The sequence below is a fragment of the Mytilus edulis genome, chromosome 7 (genome assembly GCF_963676685.1).
Source record: "Mytilus edulis chromosome 7, xbMytEdul2.2, whole genome shotgun sequence".
Lineage (NCBI taxonomy): Eukaryota > Metazoa > Mollusca > Bivalvia > Mytilida > Mytilidae > Mytilus > Mytilus edulis.
The window spans coordinates 29,482,394-29,509,353 of record NC_092350.1 but is presented as its reverse complement, the minus strand read 5'-3'; the positions used below and the strand labels follow the sequence as shown (position 1 = coordinate 29,509,353).

Sequence of the window (26,960 nt, the reverse complement as noted above, 5' to 3'; positions counted from 1 at the left end):
TTCGTCAGCATCATCCAATTGGTTCTTTTATTCTATAACTTAATCATATGTTGTTTACAAATCATTCTAAAGAAGTAAATGGAAAGGAGATGCAGCTACATTTGGTTATCTTAAGTTTTAAATCATTTAATTCCGTTTAGTTCCTTTCTACATAAGTGCAGAGGAGAACTGCAGTTGTCCGCATGTAAACCTCTAGCATTTGTCACTTATATGAGTACATCACAATCCGTTATTGTTTCAACACCAAGGGGTGTTTCATGTCTATATTCTTAAACAATTATTATTTTTTTTCTCTCTTTTTTAGCAATGCATCAATCTCTGCTGTCCTTATCTATTATTCTTTATTCTGCGTCTCCATCCTGCAGATTCTCGTGTATACCATGCGGGTCCGGATTGGGGGTGTTGTTTATTTCTGTATTCTTTAAATTGTTATGTCACTTTTCTCTACATTTTATTTATCTTACTCATTATTCTTTCTCTATTCTTTATATTTTACCATCCCAATATATTTTACTTACTGATGTTTAGTAACATTACGAAGTTTATCTCTGATTTATATACTGGTTACCAAAGTAGATGACAAATTGGTGTTATTCATGGCAATTAAACAGAATCCACATGATATATGCGACCATTCTTGGATGGAATTAATATTATATAAATAACACATAGCTGAGAGGGTGATAGAGCAGATTGGTACCCCGAGAAAGCATTGTCAACCGCGGCGAAGCCAAGGTTGACAATTTTTTTTTTGAGTGGTACCAATATGCTCTATCACCCTCTCAGCTATGTGGTATTTAATTTATTATACTGAATGTCCTATCATTATTATCTTTTACAGATTTATTTTAAAAGTATCTCTATGACGTCACGTACATAACAATGTTACGGGGATTAGAAAAGACAACAAAAGTTTAGCAAGATGTTTTTTTTTTATTTTGACAGTCAAATAATAAAATCTGAGCAAAACGTAGAATTTAAGTATTGTATTTAATTACTTGATGTAAATTCAAATCATAGTCCTCTAAATAATTGATTTTTGATTGGTCTGGCCGAGAGGGTAACATTAAAAAAAATTGTCACCCGCTCAGCCATGTGATAGTTAAGGAATGACTGTAATATTTTTTTTCTGTCTATGAAGAAATAACATAAAAAATTTGGTGCACACTGAATAACGCGCGTAGCTGGTTATTTAACAGTGTGCATCATATTTTTTATGTTATTTTGAATAGACAGAAAAAATATTACAGTCATTTCTTATAATTTAATTTCAAATTCCATTTTAAACCGTGGAAAACCTTGAAAAAACGTTGATGACGTCACGGTCACATGACTAAATTATGTCTATGGTCTGATAACAAAATAACGTCAGCCAATCAGAAGACGCGTTACATCTAAAATTAAATTATGTAAATTAACACCCTCGTGTTAGCCAATTAAAATTATGGCATTTTAACGTGAAGTATAATATTACTTTAATATTACACTTTATGAAACCATTTTCATCAACTTTCAATTTCCATTGTCTAAAATGTTCATTGTTCATGTGTGACAGCTGTTTCCGTATATTTTTTATGTTTCATTGTTCATGTGTTGATTCCGTGTATTTTAGCCGCTCGTCTTCAGTCTATCAATTTGATCCGATAACACCCAATATAGCAATAAAATTATACTTGTATGCCATTCATAACTCTTAACAGACCAATTAACAGACGGGTTTTATACATCCGACCCATTAACAGACCAGGTTTTAAATAAAGATTGATTAATGTCACCAAAATACAGATTTTCGTGTAGATTTTTCACATAATGATATCAATATGGTTAACAAACATAATGCCTGTCTTTTTTCGATGTTCAAAATATTGCATGCAAGTAAATTCAACCAACGTGTCATTTTGTGAACATTTTGTGTGTGTCAAATTTGTATAGATTTATTGATGAGTAACCCGCCTTTTCATTTTATAGATCGTACATCCACGCTAGAAAAAAAAAATAATTACACCATTGGATTCAGTACATTGAATTGTTTTGTTAGACATGAATACTTTTTATGATAAAAATATGTTTAAAAAGTTATACAATGAAACATGCTGAACTTTAAATGATTTTCTCGATAACACCCGATTAACAGACCAACCGCCGATATAGCCGCATACTCAATATAGATTAACTGACCAATCTCTCGGTTAGCCGAGTGTCGGCCGTGTACATACTACATTTCAATACAAATAGCTCCCTCCGCTCACATATACGTATACTCCAAGATCTGGAGATTCCGCAGAACACCAATAATGCACCAAATGCTTCCTTTAACCCATATAGAAAATTGCATTTTGAAAATCCCCTTTCAAAGTAAGTCACCAATCAAAGCAAAATTTTAAGTAAAATGTATTCGGCATTTACATTTTTACCATAAGCTTTTTTTCAAACATCTCGAGTGCAATATATTAAAATCATCTGAACTACAGGTAAATGGAAAAACATATTTGCTTATAACACGTGAAAAACCAAAGGATTTTCTAAAGATTCTTCACGTATGTTCATGGTTGGCTTTCAAACAAAATTACTGATAATATCAAACCAAAAAGCAGATTTGAAATGATGTAAGATATTTGAACATTTAGTCCACGGAGTTGTATCTGTCATGCTTTGCGTTTTCATTGTTATCATAATTGAAAATCATGATCAGCTTGATATCTGTTATTTTGAACAGGACAAATAATAAAGCAATGTTTTTGAAAGTGTTAGGTTGACTTATGTATCAATCAAATAAAAAACATGAAATCTTTGTCAATTACCTTTCATAGAATTTATTGCCTCCTGTATGGTGTTTTTTGCTTCTATTAAAGTCAAAATAGACATGTATATCCTGCAAAACAATGTAAAATATACATAAAGAAACTCCTATAACTAAGATTATTAGAGATTAAATTTGTAAATTCTGAATAATTGACTGACTTAACGTCCAGTGTCAATTACTTTAAAAGTTATATCATGTTATAAGGCTCGATCGGGATGATGATGGAATACAACAGGAAAATGAACACAATTAAATTATTGAAAACTATTTTGCTTTGTCAAATGCAACGAGTGGACCCAAACAAGACTTGTTTTCACGAAATGCACGTCTGGCGTCTATATAAAATTTAGTCCTGGTATCTATGATGAGTTTATTTACAACCACTGGGTCGATGCCACTGCTGGTGGAGATTTATTTCCCCGATGTTATCACAAGCCCAGTAGTCAGCACTGTTTGTGCATTGATATTGTTATATTTTTAAATTAACTGTTTACAAAATTTTAATTTTTTTTTAAATACTAAGGCTTTTCTACCTCAGGTATAGATTACCTTAGCTGTATTTGGCAAAACTTTTAGGAATTTTGGTCCTCAATGCTCTTCAACTTCGTACTTTATTTGGGCTTTTAAACTTTTTTGGATTCGAGCGTCACTTATGAGTCTTTTGTAGACGAAACGCACGTCTGGCGTCTATATAAAATTTAGTCCTGGTATCTATGATGAGTTTATTCATATCTTTGAAACATTTCCCGTTTCCATTAACTTGGACTCCGATTTGGTGTTCGACAATCCACACATATTCTTATTCATAAATATAAGAGCAACTTTTCACATTATTTTCAAAACATGCTTTTACATTGTTATAGAATTGACATCGATTTATGTTTTTAGGCACACAAGTGATAATATCAATAAAATATAAACATACTGAACAGCTCCTTTACCAATGGCTGCAAGTGCCGTCTTGGGGTCTTTTGTAATAATCATAAATCCTTCTATAACATCTTTAATAGAATTAAATATTCGACGCCCACTGTCTGGTATTTTTATTGCTATTGTCTGAACCAATTTCTAAAAAGGATAAACATTTACAATTAGACTATTTACCGTATTTGTTATAACATTAGCAACACGACGGGTGCCACATGTGGAGCAGGGTAAGCGTGTACATTCAAATAAAATGTCACAATCGGAAATAGGACCTAATCGGTAAATTAATGGATCATACCACTAGTCAGTGCCTAGCAATCTAAGACAACGTCGTAGTTTATTGACCAATCAATTTGTGACGGTGACCGTTAAACCTTTGCAGAAGTTAATTCTTCCTTATAACTTTGTTACAACAGTTTTGGTGTCCCTCTGGTATCTTCTGTCCATCTTTAAATATCAATTAAATATATAAAAACATATAAAAACATTCGCAATAATGAGATGCTGACGTGACGTGAGTTGAAAGTATTAACTAAGCATTAAAACATTGTTGTGACGTCATTCTATTGTTTTGCCCGTTCTTTGTTTCAGTAATTAGACTATCATTTACCTGTAAGAAACCATTGTTTTACCTTTAGCTGTCAAAAATTTATAGTATAGTCCTTTTCTTTCTTAAAAAAACAAATTATTGGACAGCTAAAGGTAGCATATCTGGTTCTTACAGGTAAATTATAGTTCAATCACTGAAATAAAAAAAAAATAACCTATCAATTACCCTAATGGTTTTCATCATGTAAACAAAAATATAACCATGACGATGTTTTATCAAAGTCACCTTCCAATACAATAATTTTGTCACACATCAAACGGTTTCTTAAGGAACAAAGTCACTTTCAAATTGAGTTTAAACACTTCCAATACTTACATCACAGCCATTTTTTCATGGTTATGGGTTGTTTCGTTTACGACTAATTCAATAAGTTGATTATGCTCTTGGTAAGTCTTGTTTTTGTTGCTTTTATGAATTTCTTTTTTCGAAAGAGTCACCCTCGTCCGTCTTTATTCACGAAGGAAGTTCTATATTCGCACTAAGTACAAAGGATAAGGTTTAGGTTTTTCATGGCCCTTGAATTGCGGCATGATCTATTAAATTTTATAATCAATACTTCATTGCTTTTTTCAGTTTAATTGTAGTTTAAAATGAGGCTATGAATAATAAGAGCAACACCAGAGGTCAATTTTGATACCAACCTAAAGATTGGTGAGGATAGATTTAAAAAAAAAAACATTTTCATGAAAGCAACAAACACAAGACTTACAACGAGTGTGATCAACTTATTGAATTAGTCCTCAAAGAGACAACCCAAAAAACATGAGAAAATTGACTGTGGTATAGGTATTGGTAGTGTTGATTTTTTAAAAATTTTCACCATTTACTTGTAAAAGTCCGTTCTTCTACCATTAGCTGTCCAATTTTTGTAAGAAACAGGAGGGCTATTCATAAAAATGTTGGACAGCTAAAGGTAGCATAATGGTTTCCTAAAAGAAAATGATAGTCCAATCACTGAAATAAAGAACGATTAAAACAATTAAATGACGTCACAACAATAGTTTGTAGACGAAACGCGCGTCTGGCGAATATACAAAATTTAATCCTGGTATCAATGATGAGTTTTTTTTAAGCAAATTGCGATTTCTTAAAATACGTTTACAATTCTATTTTATTTAAATATGGTGGTTTTTTTTATACATCTTGTCGTTTACGTATAGTCTATTCTTTCTTCATATAGGCATAATTTCAGGCAAAATAAGAAAATCTTTTTAAGCATTGCGATATTAAAAAATATGATCTCGAGTAGAATGGTCAGACAATCGTTGTTTTAAATATACAGTAAATTTTAGATAAGAAGAATTTTTAGCGAGTAAACAATAACGTAGAACAACAAATGTTGGGAATAAGCTCACATCCAAATTTTGGCAATATCAGCTGAAAATATAAAGCAGTATAAAACACAGTATGTTGCTGAATAATATAAGGCACAATATAATACACTTCACTGCTATACTTACATTATCAAATCCCATTATATCACTTTTAACTGTGTTAAGTTTATTTTGAACTTGATCGATAAGGTTCTTCACTGGTTTTATAAACGGCGGAAGCTGAGTTTCATCTATCAATCCAATCTTATCCATGAACCTCATTGCATCTGATCTTAAGTTTGCTATCTGCGAAATAAAATAATTATAGAAGTAAATGCAGTTTTCTGAAGAAAAAAATGTAATAGAACAGTCTCCGGGACAAATTTGCAATTCCGCTGAGTGCAAAGTTGTCACCTAAATTTTTGAATTTAAGTCAAAATGAAATTGATAACTTAGTTGGTATTGGTTCCCTGATATTTGTCCTAAATGTTTTGCTCTAGCACCGCTGTTGAAAAATTTATGCCCTTTTTTCAACCATTTTCTCAGAGGTTGCTCAAGGGAAATCAAATTTCCCTTAGGGAATTTGGTGCTTAAATATTCCCTTTGAGGAAAAGTAGTTTTCCACAAGGGAAATAAAATTTCCCTTAGAGAATTTGCTGCATAAATATTTCCTTTGAGGAAATTTTATTTCCTCTGAGGAAATCTGCGGCTTCAAATTTTCCCTTGAGGAAATTTGCGGCCGCAAGTTTTCCTTTGAGTTAATACTTTTTCTGTGAGGAAATTTTGTCAACAACAAAGACTAGAGTTACTCAACCAATCTGTACGATTTAAATTGAAAACAAAAGTTAAACATGGTCGAGTCAGTTTTAGGAACTATTGATCGTTGTTTGAACTCATTAGGGTTTTCCCTACGATACATGTAGTAGATGGTATACCATTTAGACCAGCTATTTTACTTAGGGACTTTCCGTTTTGAAATTTCCTCGGAGATCGGTATTTTTGAGATTTTACTTTTGTCTGTCGTACATGGTGACAATGCATTTTAAATGTTTATATTAATGTAACTACTTTCCAACCTCATTTTTTCCCATTTATATATGTATACATATGTATGGTATACTCAAACAACACACAACATAAAAAAAGGGCATTCAAACTACAAAGTCGAAAATATACTACAATCGCCAAGGGTAAAAAGAACAAAAACAAACAGACAAACAAAAGATTACAGAATAACATAGAAAACCAAAAACTAAATAGCAAGAACTCAACCAAAAACTAGATGTGATCGTACGGGTAAGCAGATCCTCCTCCACATGTGGCACCAGGCGTATTACTCATTTTAATACGAATTTGGCGAAATTTCTTATTCGGGGAGAGACCGATATTGTGATTATGAACATTGGAATATATGGTATAAGACAGACTGAAAATAATTTGTTATATACTTTATGTCCAGTTCGATTGGATTGATGCGTTTAACGTAGTCAATAAATTGTGAGGTATGTGGTAAAAGGATATCATCTATATAGCGGAATGTACAACTTATATATGTATGATGCTCGTATGTTTGATGTGGGGCTAAGTTTCCCATAAGTTAGCAGACCCCGAAAATCCTTTCGTTACGTGGTTCCCCGTAGTAGCAATTTTTTTGTGTGTCACACAATAAGTTCTATTCAAATTTAATACCTTTTATGCATTTTATAGCTCTATTTTTACTTATTTATTCTATGGTCCTCTACTTTTCAAAATCAACACAAATGTTTAAGCTCGGTCACTTGGGAATAATAGCGACATGTACAATACCACTACACATTTATGTATGGTTTATGCAAAACTTTTGAATATCTGAATTATAAGCAAATGTACCAATTCAGGAATATGACAGTTGTTATGCATTCGTTTGATGTGTTTTAGTTTTTCATTTTGCCATTTGATTAGGGGCTTTCCGTTTAAAACTTTTCTCAGAGTTTAGTATTTTGTGATTTTACTTTTTAGGGATATTGACTCAACTAGTTCTTTAAACATGCAGATATCAAAAGATGTGGTATGAAATCTAATGAGACAACCCTCCATCCACGTCACAATTTATAAAAGTAAACCATTATAGGTCAAGTTTTTTTCTGCACGGAGCCTTGGCTCACACCGAACAGATAGCTATAAAGGGCCCAACAATTTACTAGTGTAAAACCATTCAAACGGAAAAAACAACGGTCTAATCTATATAAAAAAAGAGAAACAGTTATGAACTGCATCAACAAACTACAACTACTACTGAACATCAGATTCCTGACTTAGAACAGGCATAAACAATTGCAACGGTTTTAAACGTTTTAACGGTTATTGTACATAACTTTCAGATTATATCAAATAATCTACTTGTATTACAAGTGAATTAATTGCGTGTGCTCTATGTGCTTATAAACGAAGGAATCTATGTACTTACCTTTGCAGGAATGGCTTCAAATTCTTTTACAAAATTCTGGAAAACATTTTTAATTGATAGGGTTCCCGTGATTATTTTCTTGAAAAAATCGATTGCAGATCTTAACGGATTTACGATGTCCTTGATAATAGAATCAAATCCTTTTGCCCTCTTTCCAACATTTTTCATGTCATTTTCCTAAAAATAAAAAAATGCATCTTTTGATCTAGTGATGATTTGTTCTTATTATAGCATTAATGGTATCAATTGTACAGCACCAGATAAGAATTTTGACACTAAGAATTTCGTTGGTGATCCTCGAGACTAACATATTTGTAAATTTAAAAAACATTCTACCAACGCTTAAAAAAAGAAAGAAAGTAAGACAATATCCATCAAAGAATCAGAGCTATACACGAAAGCGATACCTTGCTGGATTTTGTAATTGTATCATTGAAGATTCAAATAACATTTAAATCAATACTCTGTAAAACTGTAACAATAAAAGAGTGACAAAAATTGAATTGACTACTTTTCAGTTGCTACAGTAAAAAATGACGAAAATTAGTTAGAAAAAAAACACCATATCGTATCGATCGAACAATTCATAATGGTGACAGTAGAAACATGAGTAGGGGTTGGTTTGTCTGCCTTCCTTATTACGCTAACCAGTTGTAATGTCATAAGCACTCTCCTATTTAAAACGTCCACATAAATTTTACATGCACAATGTAACGTGTCTACTGAAATATGGCAATGCTTTATGATTTGACAGTATTTATATGTCTGCTGAGAAAATGGAAGCTGATAATAATAACATTCAAATAATTACGCATCTCATATAATACTGATTATGTCGTCCATTAGTCGCAATTGGAAACTATGGCATGGTATTGGTTGCAATTTTTTCTTTTAAAATACAATGTGTTTTATTCAATTGGTATATTTCTTCTTTTAAATGCAATATTTTTTATTCAATTGGTATCGATTTTTTTTTTATTAATATTCATTTATATGCAATAATTGCATTACGGAAATTCTTTGACGTCAGAAGGTCAAATTTGCAACATCATTTGTGATTGGTCGGTAATTTTCTGGATTTTTCCCCTTTATTTCTAAACATGAGTGACCAAGAATTGAAAAAAAAGTGTCGGAATATCGCCACTCTAAATAACTTTGGCGTTTGTGCAAGTCTTGCACTGGCTTTTAAATGCCAATAACGGCCAGGTCGAGCAAACAATGCTAGTGACAAGAAATAATAATTAATTTGATACACAACCTGTTCATGGATAGAAACGGATACTTGCGCAAATCATTTTACATTTAGGATTCGTTGATGATCTTTTGTTAAAGTATGCAAGGCATATTTCAAAACATGTCTTTTTTCAGGAATTTTAAATGATCTACTTTTCATTACTGCATTGGGACAGGGAGATGTATATAAGTTTATTTTGTGATACATTATAGGCTATGATTAGTTACAAACCTCTATATGAGTACGTTTAGCTATTATCTAGACCTGTAAAAAATGTATATAAAAAGATACATTTAACAGGAGCGGATCCCCAACTTCGGTGTCTAGGGAATGGGCGGTGGGGGTTGGGGGGCGGTTCAGATTTAGATATTTGATTAGAGATGTGTATATGCGAGTATTGGCAGTAATGGTTATGGTGTGTGTTTGAGGGGGGAAAGGAGAGGGAGCGGGGTCAGATCAAAGACCATTTCTATTATTCTATATCTTTTAGTTTTTACCATTTCATGCTATTCTATATGTGATAGCCTGTCATTTTATGTATTTTGTATATTTTTATATTCTTAGTAATTGATATTAGTACATATGTGAATAAAGTTATATAGTTAACTTATTAATAACATTAAGGATTAGTATTATCAGTCGGAAACCCGGTTGAAATAGAACAAAAGAATCGAAGCTCTTTGTTAGAGAAGGCGATAAATGCTTACTGTAATGTTTACTATAGTGACAAAAATTTTAGAAGTTAATAGAAACAAACAAAATTACAATTTTCTTCTCAATTACGAAGTGTTTTATTTTAAAAACACCATTTGCATAAATTTTCAATGTATCTAGTACATAGTTAAGCAGAATAATTAGATATTAAGTCGACGACATGGGTATCTTTCAAGTTGGATGTAGAAAATGCATAACCTCCGATTTTTTTACAAAATTTACCACGGACGGAAAACATATCAATCTATTAGTTCAGTAATTTTCATGTTTGCCCTTCCATTATGTAAGTCAAGAAAAAATTCCAAAAAATGGGTAATAATTGTATCGAAAAAAGAAAATCGAGTGTACCTTTTTATGTTTGGGCCTGTTTGAGTTGAATATTTTGTCTTGATATCGTACAAAGCAAGAATATTTCATACATCGTCTCGCTTCAGATTTTATCATTTTTATATATCAAAGCTACAGGTTGACTTTATAACATAAAACAATCACCGTACTAAAAGATAAAATATATGGGTCAAGTGAAATACCTATCGAATGAATCACAAAAACAGAGTAGGTGTGTTCGAAGAGCTATTTTTTTACTGAAAGTACTTGACGACAGTCTTTCAAGTTGGATGATGAAAATGCATATCTACGAAAAATTATATTTTTTTTGTGTGTGAAAACTAGGTTTTATAGTCTTCAACCACTAAAAACATCTAGACAAGTCTGCCTTTCCACGAAATATTTAATTAGAAATTTTTTAAATGTTTATGAATTTTCGAAAATTCCACCTGACAACCGATCAGACAATAGTTTTCAGTTGAATCAAAGCAGACAAGATCATTAACTGATGCTCATTAGCTAGTTGATACATTTGTCTTTTAAAATACAACTGACACATAAGGATCGTAATGGTGCAATGTGGATAAATTTATCTGTTTCCGAGAGCAAAATTGTCAGCGCGTCATCCCTACAATGGCTTCCCTTTCTACGATTGTGAAAATGAAATGGCGTAATGGGGAGATAATTTTGACGAAGTAGAATCCTGACTGTTATGTGTATTTTAACTTATTGACATGGACTATAGACGGACGAATTCTATTATTTTCATGCTTTGGTTAAGTCTGATTTCACTGTTACAAACACTGGACACTTTAAATTTGCAAAACACTCATTTACAAATCCGCCGCCGCCTCAAATAAGAGCTACAGTGTCATGTATATAACCAAAATGTGCGGAATTACATGGGATTCAATAATTTCATTAGTTTTCTACTGTTACTATTATATTTATTTTGCTATTTGATTTATAAAAACATGAGATTTTCAATATCCCATGGGACAGGGCAAAATCCCATGGGATTTACCATTATCCCATGGGATTTTGGTTAAATCCCATGGGATTTTTTTTGGTCCCATGGGACAAATTAAAATCCCATGGGATTCAAATTATAAATATATAGATATAAATATACAGTAATGTGTATGTTACAATCTATTCTATTTGGTAGTAAATTGTTATAAGATGAATCTTTTTAATTGAATATCTTTTTTCTTTGGAAATGTTAATTCAACATATTGTTCTATAACTGTTCAAAACTAAACCTTTAAACAACAAAGTAGATAATGTGAGTATCAATATATGTTTATTTATGAATTATAGAATACTTTCTTGAAACACTATTATTTACCATTTGAAATCAATGAAAAACTCTAATATAAGGCTGAACATACTAGTGCTGTAAATTCAGAAATTATTGCGTGCATTTATTATTGGATTTTTGTCATTTAAGACTAAAATGAGTTTTTTATTTTTTACGATTTTGAGATCAGTTTAATTCATATTAAATATTTCTAAATGGGCGTTTAAATTATTGCGTTTACAACTGTGTTGCAATTTTTGCAAATATAAACCCTCACAATAATTCTTGAATTTACAGTAGCTTAATTTAAGTAAATCTATTTTTATCACAATATCCCTCCACACAAAACATTAATAGTTTCTTATCATCCAGCATTGTGTGATCTTATAGTTCACTTTTTGGTCATTCAGCACAGAACATTGACATTATTGTGGTTTCAATATCTTTTGGTATTTAAAAGAACTTTAAATCATTGACTGAGTGATGAAAATAATAGCTGATCCAACTTTTGTCTTTGAATTTTATTCTGGTCTTGTTTCTATGTTTCCTCCATTTATTCTAGGTGATGAATTTCAATCCTTCTGAAAAAGAACCAATAAAATCTGAAGTATTATATAAATTTTTTTGCATACATTAGCAATAATATGATTTTTAATAAAAATAGCTATACTGCATGGATTTCACTGATTGTTAAAGGTTGTCCAGTGTCATCAGTTGCTAACCTCTTACATCCTTTGGTCTCTGATGGAGAGTTGTCAAATTAGCAATATACCACATCTTCCTATTTTAATACTACCGGTATATAACAATCAATTAATTTATTCTTCTTTATAACATTTGGGTATTTTCCCAAGTTATATATAATGATATATCATATATATAAACATCAATGTTAAAACTTTAGGCAATTATAATATCCTATTCCATTATTCACTAGAATTTTCAATATATTATACAAAATGCAGACAACAGAAACAATATATCTTTAAGCTTTTGAAGATCTGACAGAGTTCAATTTGTGTTTTATTTCAATGTAAAAATACCTTGAAATCTTCGGACATATTGGAAATTATAACATTGATACAAAAAAAATATATATTGTTTTATCCTTATTTTTTGTGTTGTTGGCTTGCTGTCTCATTTTACAGTTATACATACATCAATAATCTTCTTCTTTATTAAAAGTAAATATGGGATATTTTTTATTTTTATAATCTGAAAACATTATATTTCTATCAAATAACTTATTACCAAATTCACAAACACCAATGTGTTTGTCAGATACTAATTTTAAGACATGTATAAATGTTCCAGACCATATAAGTATTTGGACCATATGTTTACGGTCCGAAACATATAAGTATACTCTTACAGTCCGACCATATTCATACAATCAGACCATTTGAGTATACCCGCGGTACTTGTACTGTCTAATACCAGAGCTCAACCAAACATGTATTTTTATTTCTACTGCAATTTAACTTTTTGTATAAATCTATTAAAGATTTCAGTTATGTTGATCTGTAATGTACGTATATTTGTTTCTAATAAACTTGACCAACTTCTTAAAATCAGGCAGACTGTACGCGTAGTCTAAATACTCATATGTTCTGGAACATAAACATGATTAACAAGCATTCAACAGGATGTCATGCTAAAATCCCTTAATCTTCGTACTAAAGTTTGAGTATATATACAGAGGCAGATTTAGGGGGTGGGGCAGGGGGTCCGGCCCCCCCTTTTTGGGAAAAAATTTGGTTGCTTATATAGGGAATCACTGAAGCGTGACTGGAGCGGGCCCCCTCTTAGGTCAGTCAGTGGGCCCCCACTTATGAAAATTTCTGGATTCGCCACTGATATATGTAAATCCACAGGCTACTTACTGAAATTCATGGCAAACACTCATCAAAAAATTATTAAAGAGGATACAATTTAGAGGAAGGACTGGACAGATGAATGCACAAACACTATTAAAGCAGAGCATAAAACTTACCAAAAACAAGATGTTTTACATTTATCCTTCAGAAGCCGGAAAATTGAAAAGTTTTTTTTTTCTTTCACTGCGGTCCATGGTATAAACTTTAAATTCATTCATGCAAAATATGAAAATCCGCAAAAGTAGGACCTTGAACCTCAGCTTATCCACATTTTGACTTTTGAGCTGCATATTTTTTTTTCTCTTCATCTTGCTGACAATCTAAATGATCTAAACATAAAAAAATGATAAAAACATAATTCTAGATTAACTTTGTGTTTTTCTTTTTGTTGATACAAACAATTTTTCCAAGTTTAAAAGGAAAACATCATCACAAAAAAGGAGGTCATACTAACCTCCGAAATATTTAAACAAACCAAAATTATTACTTGATTAAGATCTTGTCATAAATTAAAAGCATTGATACTCTTATTTTTGAAGACCATATATATATATGTCTTTTGCATACTTATATTCCTTTGTACAACAGTATGCATATTAAGATTGATTCCGAGGACTTAAATGTTAAATTAGCATGATTAATTTTACAGTTTCTCAGCTCAATGTGTACAATATGAGAGTATCTTGCAATACTGTATATTCTGATATTCAGAACATATTGTGAGGTTTTTATTAATGCAAATGAGAGCTGTATATCATTCTCATTTCTGAGACATATTTATGAGCTGAAGACCAGTGCCAAAATTTCCTCACTGCATTGAAGACTCATAGGTGACCTGGACCGTTGTCTGCTCTTTGGTTGTGTTGTTGTCTCTTTGACAAATTCCCAGTTTCTACTTCCCATTTTATAACATGTATGCAGATTTTTCGTAAATTACAATAATCAATCGCGCAATTCTGTCCATTATTTATTTGTTATTGAAAATAAGCAAAAATAAATGCACACAAAATTTAACATTGTTAATAAAGGCTTTTTTTTTAAATTCAAAACAGTTGCCTTCACCGTTAATTTCCTTGTTTGATTTATTTCATATTTTTAAAGCCTTAATAGCTAACTAGATGGTATGCCTGGATGGATCCAGCCATTTTATAAAAGGGGTTCCCTGTTCCCAACCCAAGATTTAGGAGGGGTGGTCCAACTATATGTTCCCATTCAAATGCATTGATTGTCCAAAAAAAAGGGGGGGTTCCAAGTTGAACTTCCAACCCCTAGAATCCTCCCCCTGTGATCCAGAATTTTTTTCACTTAACCACTGGGGATCTCAACCATTTAAAAGTTTTTCAAACATGTGAGGGTGGGGGTGACCCCCCATCGACTCTCCCTATATTTCATTTGATGTGTTTTATTGTTCCATACAAGAATATATATGGTTTAGGGGTGGGGATCTTAATAGCACATTCTCAAATTGAACGGGATGGGGTGACCCCCAGGGACTTCCTTTTAATTTTAATTGATTTGTTTTATCGTCCCATTCAATAATATATATGGTTTAGGGGTGGGGATCTGGACCGTTTACAAGATAATAGCACATTCTCAAATTGAACGGGGATGGGTGACCCCCAGGGACTAACCTTTAATTTTAATTGATTTGTTTTAAAGTCCCATTCAAGAATATATATGGTTTAGGGGTGGGGATCTATACCGTTTACAAGATAAAAGCACATTCTCAAATTGATCGGGGTGGGGTGACCCCCAGGGACTTCCCTTTAATTTTAATTGATTCGTTTTTATTGTCCCATTCAAGACTATATATGGTTTAGGAGTGGGGATCTAAACCGTTTACAAGATAATAGCATATTCTCAAATTGAAGGGGGTAGGAATTACCCCCGAGGGACTCACCCTCCCTTCTTTCTTCCCCAAAAATACCTGATCACCCCCCCCCCCTTTTCCTCATTTCAAATCTGATATAAATTTTAATAGTTTAATCACTTACAATAGGAATTTGTTTAAATTCCCCAATTAATTCTAGTCGGTCAAATATATGAATAAATTGGTTTAACCTTTATACCATTAATATCAACATATTTCATTTTTGATAAAGAAGGACAAAAGTTTTCTATGGGTAGAAATTGATAGTTTACTAATTTGGGAAGCTGTCAAATGAGGCCCCTCATGGGGGGGGGGGGGGGGGTCCTAGTAATCACATAATCACCATTTTTTTGCCAATATAATCACATAATCATTAAATATTTGCTTATCTTTAGTAATCAAATAATCATAAACTAAAAATACAGTCCTAGGTAATCAAATAATCATGAAATATTTGGCTTAATAATCAAATAATCATTAAAAAAATGGCCAAGTAATCACATAATCAAAAACCCCATGAGGGCCCTCTCAAATTCATAGCATGCCGGTGGCTGTTTTCAAAGTGCTGGGTTTTTTTTATCACCCTCGTTGCGGACTAACGATTTAGGCCTGTGGTGGATAATAGTGTTCGTGCATTAATTTTCTATACCTTCAAATACTGAGGCAAGTGTTGTAATGTATCAGTGTCTTACTTGAGACCAACGTGCTATTTACATGTGCGATCGAAAATGCAGGGGAAGGAAACTTGTCAATTGTGTTTATTTTTAATCCAAAATAAAATAAGCCGCCGTAAAATTAACCTTGGGTAAATTCCTCAAATTGATGCAAGAGGCTTCTTTTTTTTAAGCTATATTTTTAATGACTTACACATTTTACCATTATTCTCTTTCTTTCACTATTCCTTATTCCTTTTTTTCTTTGCCCGTTATTCTCTATTCTGTTAAATAACCTCTTATGTGGACTTTCGGTGGTTTATTTTTTTAGTTCTGTGATAAGTCAATATTTCATGCAGGTTCATGAAATAATGGTTTTATGCATATCAGCCAAGATTGTGCGTGGAATTTTAATAAACAATTCAACACCACACGTTATGTGAATTTGATTAAAATCGATGAACATGAATTTGAGCTAGTGACCCTTTTACAGGTAAAATTCTGACCTACTGGCATTCAACACCAAATTACCTATTTGCTGTATATTGATAAATGTGATTGTATGTCAATACCTCAACATCGTGAATACGCCATGTGAGGTGTTGGTTATGTGTGCTACGGGGTCACTGGTGGCGCCTTCAAAACAGAAAAAAAAATCTAAGTAAAAAAGTGTGGAATTTTTTTGCTGAAAATTAAAGTTGTAAATTCCTGAAAAATGTACTTAATTCCGTTCAACGTCTAACATGTAAGTTCGATACGAAAATAGGATAAAAAGCATTCGAAAAATTTGTGATCAGTAATTATTTTTCGAATAAATGAAGAGCAATGGGTTAAAAAAAAACTGAAGAAGAAAAGTAAAAAGTAAAAGAAAGTCGTTGAATTAATTATTTTACAATTGTTTAAATATATGAGAGAATGTTTTAGGCAAATTGTCTTTATTTACTGACAGATAAATGTATTTAGTTAGGAAATGATTTATTCTTCTGGCGGCTTCAAATATTTTTTTTATCAATAACTTATACACAAGGAGACATTTTTGACTTTTGACAGCATGAACCGCAGTTAATTAGCAAACACAAATTAAGACATAAAATCGTTTACAAATAAATTTTATAGAAGGAAAAAAAGGGGGGGTAATACGCTCACATACTTCTAAAAGGATTTGCATATGAAAGCTGTCTAAAGATAATATTAAATTATTTCAGGAGTTTTTAAAAAAGAATACATATATATATATATATATATATATGTATATATATATACAGTTTAATTTTCGACGTCTATACTGTTACAAAAAAAGGTGATTCTTTTAAAGATTTGGTACTTCAGTTTCGACTCAAAATTTCTTTTTGAATTGTTAGATGGCAAACTAGGAATAGATTGTATCTGTTCTTTAAGTAATTATGGTGATATTGGCGACGAGATTCATTATATTATAGCAAGGGCTTGTACAAATCCTTGATTAAAGAATTTCAGCAATATAAATAGACGAAATTCGAAAGTAGACAAACAATTATTAAGATCTCCAAGCGAGCCAAATTGTACATCGAAAAAGATCTATATTTCTAAACGTTTTTAAATGATATAACTTGAATAGAAAATTTCCCAACTATGTGAAGATTTTTTATATTTCTAAACGTCTTCAATTATTACATACCAAAGAAAAATTTATTTAGCATATTCATATAATTTCATATTTTTTTCCAAGTAAACTTTTTTTGTAAAGTTTACTTCTATGTGTTTATAACCATCAACAGAGACACATTCTCTGCCATCACCAATCAGTCCTAATCATTAAAGATCAATTGACAAAATTCAAATGATGATTGGTATTGAATATGATCATCGGTCATCCGTGACGTATTGGCGCATGTCGATAGATAGATAGATAGTTTATTAATTATCGTCTCGCCATTTAAATTTCACCAAGGGGTTGAAGCAATGAAGGACTTTATAAAACCAAGGATGTGTATAGTTACTATACAAATCCTTGATAAAACTATGTACATGTACTTATTAATATTTCTATAACAAATTACAAAAACGTTTAGTGTAAAAATCATCGATTTATAAATGTCTCTTTTTGCCTAAAATATATTTGCAGGTTTCGGCATTTTTGTAAATACCATTAATGTTTTGGCATCCCAATGCAAAACACAGGTGACAGCCGATTCAAACTTAAATAACTTCTTTAAAGTTGGTTTTATTTTATCAGAGACATATAATACATGTAATATATGTCTCAATACATGTATTTATGTCTAAAATTTTATCAAAACAAAAATTACAAGATTGTGAAATAAGTTATGAATCGAATGAATACCCTCAACACTAAGGGTCCTCAGTGACTTTTTATGTCTTGCGTGCACCGAGGAGACCCTTGACGGTTTTTAGACGTACCATTATTATTTACGCATATATTTGAAGCATTTTGTTCATAATAGGTATTTATATGTGTGTATCAGACAAAATGACTTCCCAATTAGCAGAGGCGGATTTAGGTTTTTTTTCCAGCCCCCACCCCCACACACTAATCTTGGAAAATGGGAGATTATATAGGGAATCACTGAAGCATGACTGGCAGGGACCCCTCTTAGGCCGAGTCAATGGGTCCCCACTTATGAAAATTTCTGGATCAACCACTGCTTAGTTCTAGTTATCTAAGGTCCTAGTGTGAAATATAACCAATAGGAATTGGTCTTTTTAAACACTTCTACATAGGCCTACATGTATACGTTTTGTCAAGGGTTGGTTCATTACCGACTGTGCAAGGGCTGTATAGCCAGTCAAGGTCGTTAAAAACTTCCATTTGTTGGTTCATGCAATATTGAAATTATGTTTACTCAATGCGCAGTTAATAGTTACTGAAGTTGATATTTGCTACTTTTCTTCTTTATTTCATATAATTGATTTTTTGATTTTTTTTCTTCGAAAAATTTGTGGTGTTGAAATAGGGAATAGATACAGATACCTAAGCACATTTAACAAAAGAAATTTTGTTTAATGTCATCAATCTGCATCTGAGATCTGTATTACACGTAGACAGGATGTTCTCTAGAAAACTTTACGTTATATATACACACCGGAGAGTACACGCACTGTCGTAATGGAAAATTACTGTATGTTATAATTACCTGTAATCAGCTGTGCAACAAATCAGTTGACTGACCATGTCATTACAGTTCAAACAGATTTTCCTCAAATCAAAATGGAATATATATATATATATACTGTATAACATATTCATTTTTATATCTTTAAAATTTAAAACTTTAAAAAGTACACTTTAACAAAATTATGAAATATAACGAATTGAACAATTTAAGATAGTATTTTAACAAAGTTTAAGATATATAATTTTACAACGATCCTAAAAATATCCAAACAAACGATAAATATAACGATATGAACTTACGCAGTTTTATATTATAAGACTGACACACACCAGTTTGCTAACTCAGGTCTCTTCCTATATACAGGTATATACATATGTGCCGCTGGAATGGGTCCCTTTTTTGATCCGTCAAATATATCAATGGGGTGCAATTTTACCGAGGAAATATATCAATAGGTAGTAATTGACCGATTGTGATATATCAGTATATGCATATAGGTACTATTTGAGCTGATAAATATATGAATGGGTTATGATTTCGCTGTGAAATATATGTATAGGTAGGGATTTCACAATTATTCAATATATGAATGGGGGTGTTTTTAAAATCCCAGCTGCACACCTGTACCCAAAATCCCATGTTGAGACCCCCCCCCCCCCCCGTCAAATTTGATAGGACAAAAAGTCACAGGACAAAAAGTCACAAACAAATTGTTGACAATTGGCCCATTAGATGGTTTGAATATATATGAAAAAGATCTTGAAATATTTTCTTTTTATTACATATATTCATTTTTAATTTGAAGGAAATGGCTCATAAAGCTTGATATTAAAACATGATAAATGGAAATGTATTATATTTTAATCTTGCAAAGGATATATTTATGGGGCCATATTTATTGGCAAATTGAAGCCATTTAAGTACCAAGCCACTTTGACATTTTGTTTTCATAACAATTATTTGATTATTATTGATATTTATTGAATACATTTTAATTACTAAGTTGCTTCTTATATAAAACTTCAAGAAAAATACAAAAAAAAAGTGTTTTCTTGTTCAAAGAAAAATAATCTCTAAACTGAATTGTGACTTTTTGTCTGTGACTTGTTGACCGTGACTTTTTGTCCTGTGACTTTCTGTCCTACATTCAGATTGAATAGGGGTTTGGTTGACCCCGTCTCCCTCTATCTGAGACTACTATCTCAGTGATGAACTTAATGTTTTATGTATTGTGCTTGTCATATATGTATGTTGGATAAAAGCTCTTGAGTTTATGTTGTATTGTATGTATAACCAACTTTAAATAAATCTTTTTTGTTAGCCCGTAACAACTAACAAGTAAGATTTAGGTTTCTTCTTTTTTAATACAAACAATTATTACGCCTTGAAAGGATTTTTTTTTACTATGACGGCGTCCAAGAAAAAAGTTGAAATAGCTAGACACTAACTTTATATTGGACCCTAGTAGCTTTATATATATGTGCTTGTGGTTGCAAATGTAAATGCATGGATGCCTGCTACACTAGAATACATAACAAGGAAGCTTTGCTTTGCTCTTCATGGACTACGAACTCGTATTCATAATTAAAAACCTTACAATATAAAAAAAGAAGATGGGGTATGATTGGACAACTCCCCATGAGAGACCAAATAAAACAGAAATTAACAACTCAAGGTCACCCTACAGCCTTAACAATGAACAAATATAAAAACGAAGATGTGGTATGATTGCCAATGAGACAACTGTCCACAAGAGACCAAAATGACTCAGACATTAACAACTAAACGTCATCGTACAGCCTTCAACAATGAGCAAAGCCCATATCGCATAGTCAGCTATAAAAGGCCCCGCTAAGACAATGTAAAACAATTCAAACGAGAAAACTAACGGCCTTATTTATATAAAGAAATGAACGAAAAACAAATATGCAACACATAAACAGACGACAACCACTGAATTACAGGCTCCTGACTTGGGACAGGCACATACATAAATAATGTGGCGGGGTTTAACATATTAGCGGGATCCCAACCCTCCCCCTAACCTGCGACAGTGGTATAACAGTACAACATTTATTGACTTGACTCTTATATAGTGGACTGAATAATTGTACATAGCAAGCAGCGAAAAAGAAAACTAAAACTTTAACACAAAAAGTGTTTAAATTATAAATTTGCAAATATAAGCATAATATTATGTACACCACAAAGGTATATAATTCAAATTGTTTGCATATTCATGTATTGCAATGAAACTATAACAGAAAACCTTACCTCATGAAAAGAATAAACTATTTAGTCAGAATATTTTTTTTCAGTTCTATTTTTCATTATAAAATAAACAAGACAAAGATTTCAAAACAATATTTTTTCATTTATTTAAACATGTCATCATTTGAGTGTTTCAGTGAAAAACTTTACTCTTTGACCTTAAATTTTATTATACATTCCAAAATCAGAATTATAATCGTTATTGTCATATTAACAAACAAAAAACATGTTTGTGACAAAATGAAAAAAAATTATATATATATATATAAAATATAAAAAAAAATTGTATACATTTAAAACTTTTTACTACCAAACAGCATTCATTGCAACATACACATACTGTATATTTATATCTATATATTTATAATTTGAATCCCATAGGATTTTATTTTGTCCCATGGGATATTAAAAATCCCATGGGATATGGGATTATTTTTGTCCCATGGGACAACAAATATCTAATGGGACTACAATTATCCCATGGGACCAAAAAAAATCCCATGGGATTTTGCCCTGTCCCATGGGATATTGAAAATCCCATGTTTTTATAAATCAAATAGCACAATAAATATAATAGTAACAGTAGAAAACTAATGAAATTATTGAATCCCATGTAATTCCGCACATTTTGGTTATATACATGACACTGTAGCTCTTATTTGAGGCGGCGGCGGATTTGCAAATGAGTGTTTTGCAAATTTAAAGTGTCCAGTGTTTGTAGTTATTACTTTCTTTTCACGGTTGATTTGAGCGCTTTCGGACATTTATTCTATTGGTCAGTACTTTTGGCGGTTTAATTCTTTTTGTTCTAGATCGTATGGGAAGACATGTTGTGGTCAACACATATATTTACCTGTCTGCAAATTTACAACTTTAGAAATTAATCTATACAACAATGATTCTTTGATTGCAATTTCTTATATAAGGTCATTCATATATCTTCTTTAGTTTTGCGATAACTGTCCAATAGTTCACATTTTACACGTATGCATCTTTAGATTGGAGGTCGAGAACGAGAGCTAAATTTCATAACAAAAGAGATCGTAAATGTATATTAAAACATAAGAAGAGTTGAATTTTATGATCATATAAAATACTACTTCAATAACCTATTAAATCTGGTATAATGATTTGAAGATAAAGTTAACATATAAATTGAATGATTGCGAGTGTCGAGTGGACCGAAAGAATGTTGTAATATTTAAAGGTTAATCGAATTAAAGTAAATCGATATAAGAACTAAAAGATATCTAGGTTTAATATTGATTTTCACTATAAACAATAAAAATTGCTTAACAAAGATTTATAATAATCATTTTTATTATACAGGTTTATTCAAACCTTACCAAAGATGTAGTGTTTATAATAAAATGGTTTATATGAAAATGTGCCACTTGCACGATATGTGAGGTAAGCTAAGTGTATTTGTATTCTTGTTTCGCTTAGCTTTAGTTTTTAATATTTGCTTTGCTTTTATTGTTACTTTTTGTGATTAGTTGCTTTTTGATTTAACAAGCATGCAGCTTACGTGTTGTGTAGTTTATATTATCAACACAAGTATTGTTCAATAGACTTTGGCATGAGACAGCATATGATAACATGTACATGTACTATAATAACTTAAAGTCGAATTGGTATAACTGTAATTGAGACAAGTAATTGCTATGGTATCCACATTATATATTGTTGTGATCAGATACATATGTATGCAGCTAAAGAAGTTTGCATGATAACGAATTACGAACATTAGTCCTAATTATTATTACTTAGTAAACAGATTTATCTATCTGTATCTAATAGGTACATTTATATTTTGCAGGGCTTTATTTACAAAACCATTATTGAACTTCGTTAGTCTGAATAAAAATGTTACAGAACCCTACTCAGAAGTTTTAGTTATTTATTACTGAAAGCCTCATGAAACCGGCTTTTACATATATACTGTGATCTCTGTTATATTTGTCCTTAACATACGTGAAGTATTTGCCACTGTACATAAAGCAACCAAAATTCAATCAACGTATTCTTTATAGTTCACTGTTTCTTTCTTATGTTATCTATATGTTTGGTTCAGCCCCTTATCTAATTTTTGCATATTGTTTGCAGACGAAACGCGCGTCTGGCTTATATACAAAGGTTAGTCCTGGTATCTATGATGAGTTTATTTACAAACACTGGGTTGTTGCCACTGCTGGTGGAGATTTATTTCCCCGAGAGTATCACAAGCACAGTAGTCAGCACTTTTTGTGCTGACATGAATTATCATTGATATGGTTATATCTATAAATTAGCTGTTTACAAAATTTTGAATTTTTAAAATACTAAGGCTTTTCTACCTCAGGCATAGATTACCTTAGCTGTATTTGGCAAAAAATTTAGTAATTTTGGTCCTCAATGCTCTTTAACTTCGTACTTAATTTGACCATTTTTCATTTTTTTTTGGATTCGAGCGTCACTGATGAGTCTTTTGTAGACGAAACGCGCGTCTGGCGTATATACAGAATTTAGTCCTGGTATCTCATGTATCTATGATGAGTTTATTTATCTCTATGTAAACACAATTCCTGTCCTTATAAATGCTGACTCATACATAGCATCATATATGTGATTATTAAAACAAGAAACATATTCATTTTATAATAGATTACTGTATGCTTGAACGTAAAAATAGATGTCATTAGTCCCAGACCATTTAATAAAGTAGGTCTTATAAAAAAACAATAGCATTTTAATAATGATTACATATATATATAATTATATAAACTTAACAATGCCAATTTTTTGGGGATAAGGGTAGGGGCAAGGCGTTTATAAACATATTAATGGGCCGCGTTTTTTTTTTTTTTTTTTGTTCTTCAGAAGTAGCCAGAAAAAGTCCATTTCTATTGTTGTTTTTTTTTTTTTTTTTGCATTGAGAAGATCTTTTGGCTCTTTTCCACCTCTTCCTTTTTGATAGGTTGTTTAGACGGCAGAGGCACATAACAAACATATTGTCGTTTAGACTGAATGACATTAATAAATTTATGAATGCAGATATATTAGAATGTAAGCTGCGTTATAAACGTTTATATGGTATGACAGCCTTAGTAGGACATCCCTGTAGGACGATACGCTAGATAAATATAAGAACTACACGGACACTAACTGTTGAATTGATTGATTATTTGATGCTAATGTTAAACACCCAGTGACAAATATTTCAAGTATGATCAGGAAATCACGAGTTTAGAAGTCAGATTTATAATATAAAAACGAAGAGATTGGATATGATTGCTAATAAGGCAACTAACCACCAGAGTTCAACTATGGAGTGGGTGTAAGCAATTACAGACAATCGAAAGGCCTTCAACAATGACAAACACCTGATACTGTTCATCTATAAAAGGCCCGACATGAAAAGTGTTAACAATTCAAACAAACTAACTAACGACCTATTTATACATAACAACACAATTTGCAAAAAATCAAATATGAGTCGAGACAGAAACCAACTACAGGCTCCAGAAAAAGAATATGGCAGGGTTGATATAAAAACTATAATATGGTACCGTGTGATTGCAAATGAGACAACTCGCCACAAGAGACCAAATTAAACAGAAATCAACAGCTATAAGACTCCGTAACGCTTTCAATAAACTGACAATAAGCAAAGCCTACACCGCATAGTCAGCTATAAAATGCCCCGAAATATCAAGTGTAAAAAAAATCAGACGAGAAAACTAACGGTCGATCGCGAATTAATGTACAAAAACAATTTAACGAAACACAAATATGTATAACACAGACACAAACGACAACCACTGAATACAGGCTCACGACTTAAAACAAGCACATACTTACAGAATTAAGCGGGGTTAAACATGTTAGCGGGATCCCAATCCTCCCCCTAACAATGGAAGTAGTGTAACAGTACAACAAAATGTTTGTGAGCACTCAACCCATCCCGAAGCTGAGACAATGGTGTAATAGTAAAATAAAAGAACAACCTGCACTAATCAGTTGCAATTTGATTAATTCAAAAGATCGGTACGAGACACAAAAAGACTGACATTAAGACAATAGACGCAAAGCGCCGACATAAGAGTATTTGCAATTCCTGAAGGTTTGCTCAAAGCGAATAACAACTAGTACTGACATATTCTTGTTCTCCTAGACTGTCAGTACACAACGCGCGGATAAAGGATTTATAAAAAAAAACAGTTCGAGAAACGTCTGGTTTGCGTTGTATATAGATATAAGATGTTTTGGTATGAGTACCAATGAGACAACTCTCCATCCAAGTCATAAAAGTGGAAATCATTATACTTAGGTCAAAGTACGGTCTTTAACACAGAGAATGGGCTCATACCGAACAGCAAGCTATACATGGCCTCCAAAACATGACTAGTGTAAAACTATTCAAACGGGAAAACCAACGGTGCCTAATCTATTTAACAAACGGTATACTTGCATATAGATATAAGTTTTAGTAAAGTGGTGTTCCGAACAATTCGACCATCGAAATTTTGCAATAACAATAATAGTAAGGACAAGAAGATTTAAACAGCCAGTGCAGGACTCGGACGAACGCCAGATTTAGTTAGAGGGGCAATATTCTGAGGCGTTTTTTAATTCTTGATCACTCAGGTTTAGAAAAAAAGGGGACAAATCCAAACAATAACTGACCAATCAAAAACGTTGCAGCAACTTTGACCTTATGACGTCAAAGAATTTCACATAATGCAATTATTGCATATAAATAAAAATAAAAAACTCTACCAATTGAATAGAAAATATTGTATTAAAATGACAAGTTATACCAATTGAATATAAAATATTGCATTTAAATGAAAAATGTAAAATTTCTAACAGCAACTTAACTATTTGAATTACACTGTATAACCCTAAAACAGCTTTCCATAATTTGGTTTGTCTTGTATGATTTTTAGTTTTAGTACTTGTGTATATTTTGGAGTTTAGAATGATTTTTACTGAACTATTATACAGTTTTGTATAGTGCCCCTCCGGGTGCGGGGGTTTCTCACTGCATCGAAGACATCGGCTGTTGTCTGCTGCTCTTTGATAGGGTTGTTGTCTCTTTGACACATTACCAATTTCCATTCTCAATTTTACGTGATCATGAGCAAGACATGTCATTTTGTGTATGTAGCCATAGAATCTTAATAATCAAATGGTTGGACCCGTTTCTACCTTCAGTTTGTTCGTTAATGCCTCTTTGTTTCTCAAATTTTTCATATGAAGGTAGAAAGATGGATTGGGTTCAACCTGATTTGGATGTGAAAAATACCTGAAACAAGTCCAAATTGTAAGAAGTGTCTCCTTTGAAGCATATTTTAGCCAGAAGGAAATTCAGGTCTTTACCAACGATACCAAGATGTACTTTTGCATATGCTTCATCGTGTATATGTACGCGAAATGAACTACCAAGTGGAGCTGAAAAAAAACAAACAAGTATTAACGATTGGTGACCTTACATCAATGCACTGGTTATATATAACC

The 26,960-nt window shown here is 31.9% G+C and overlaps 1 protein-coding gene across 1 annotated transcript in view; it reads right to left on the bottom strand.

The window, feature by feature from the left end:
- Positions 1–2,793: 2,793 nt before the first annotated feature.
- Positions 2,794–26,960, bottom strand: part of LOC139483071 (uncharacterized) — an 81,414-nt gene continuing 57,247 nt past the window's right edge. The window contains exons 17-21 of the mRNA XM_071267099.1: positions 26,749–26,894; positions 8,100–8,276; positions 5,801–5,959; positions 3,729–3,871; positions 2,794–2,872 (exon numbers count right to left, since the gene is read on the bottom strand). Of these exons, the coding sequence (XP_071123200.1) occupies positions 2,794–2,872; positions 3,729–3,871; positions 5,801–5,959; positions 8,100–8,276; positions 26,749–26,894 (704 nt within the window). The remainder of the gene's footprint in view (positions 2,873–3,728; positions 3,872–5,800; positions 5,960–8,099; positions 8,277–26,748; positions 26,895–26,960) is intronic.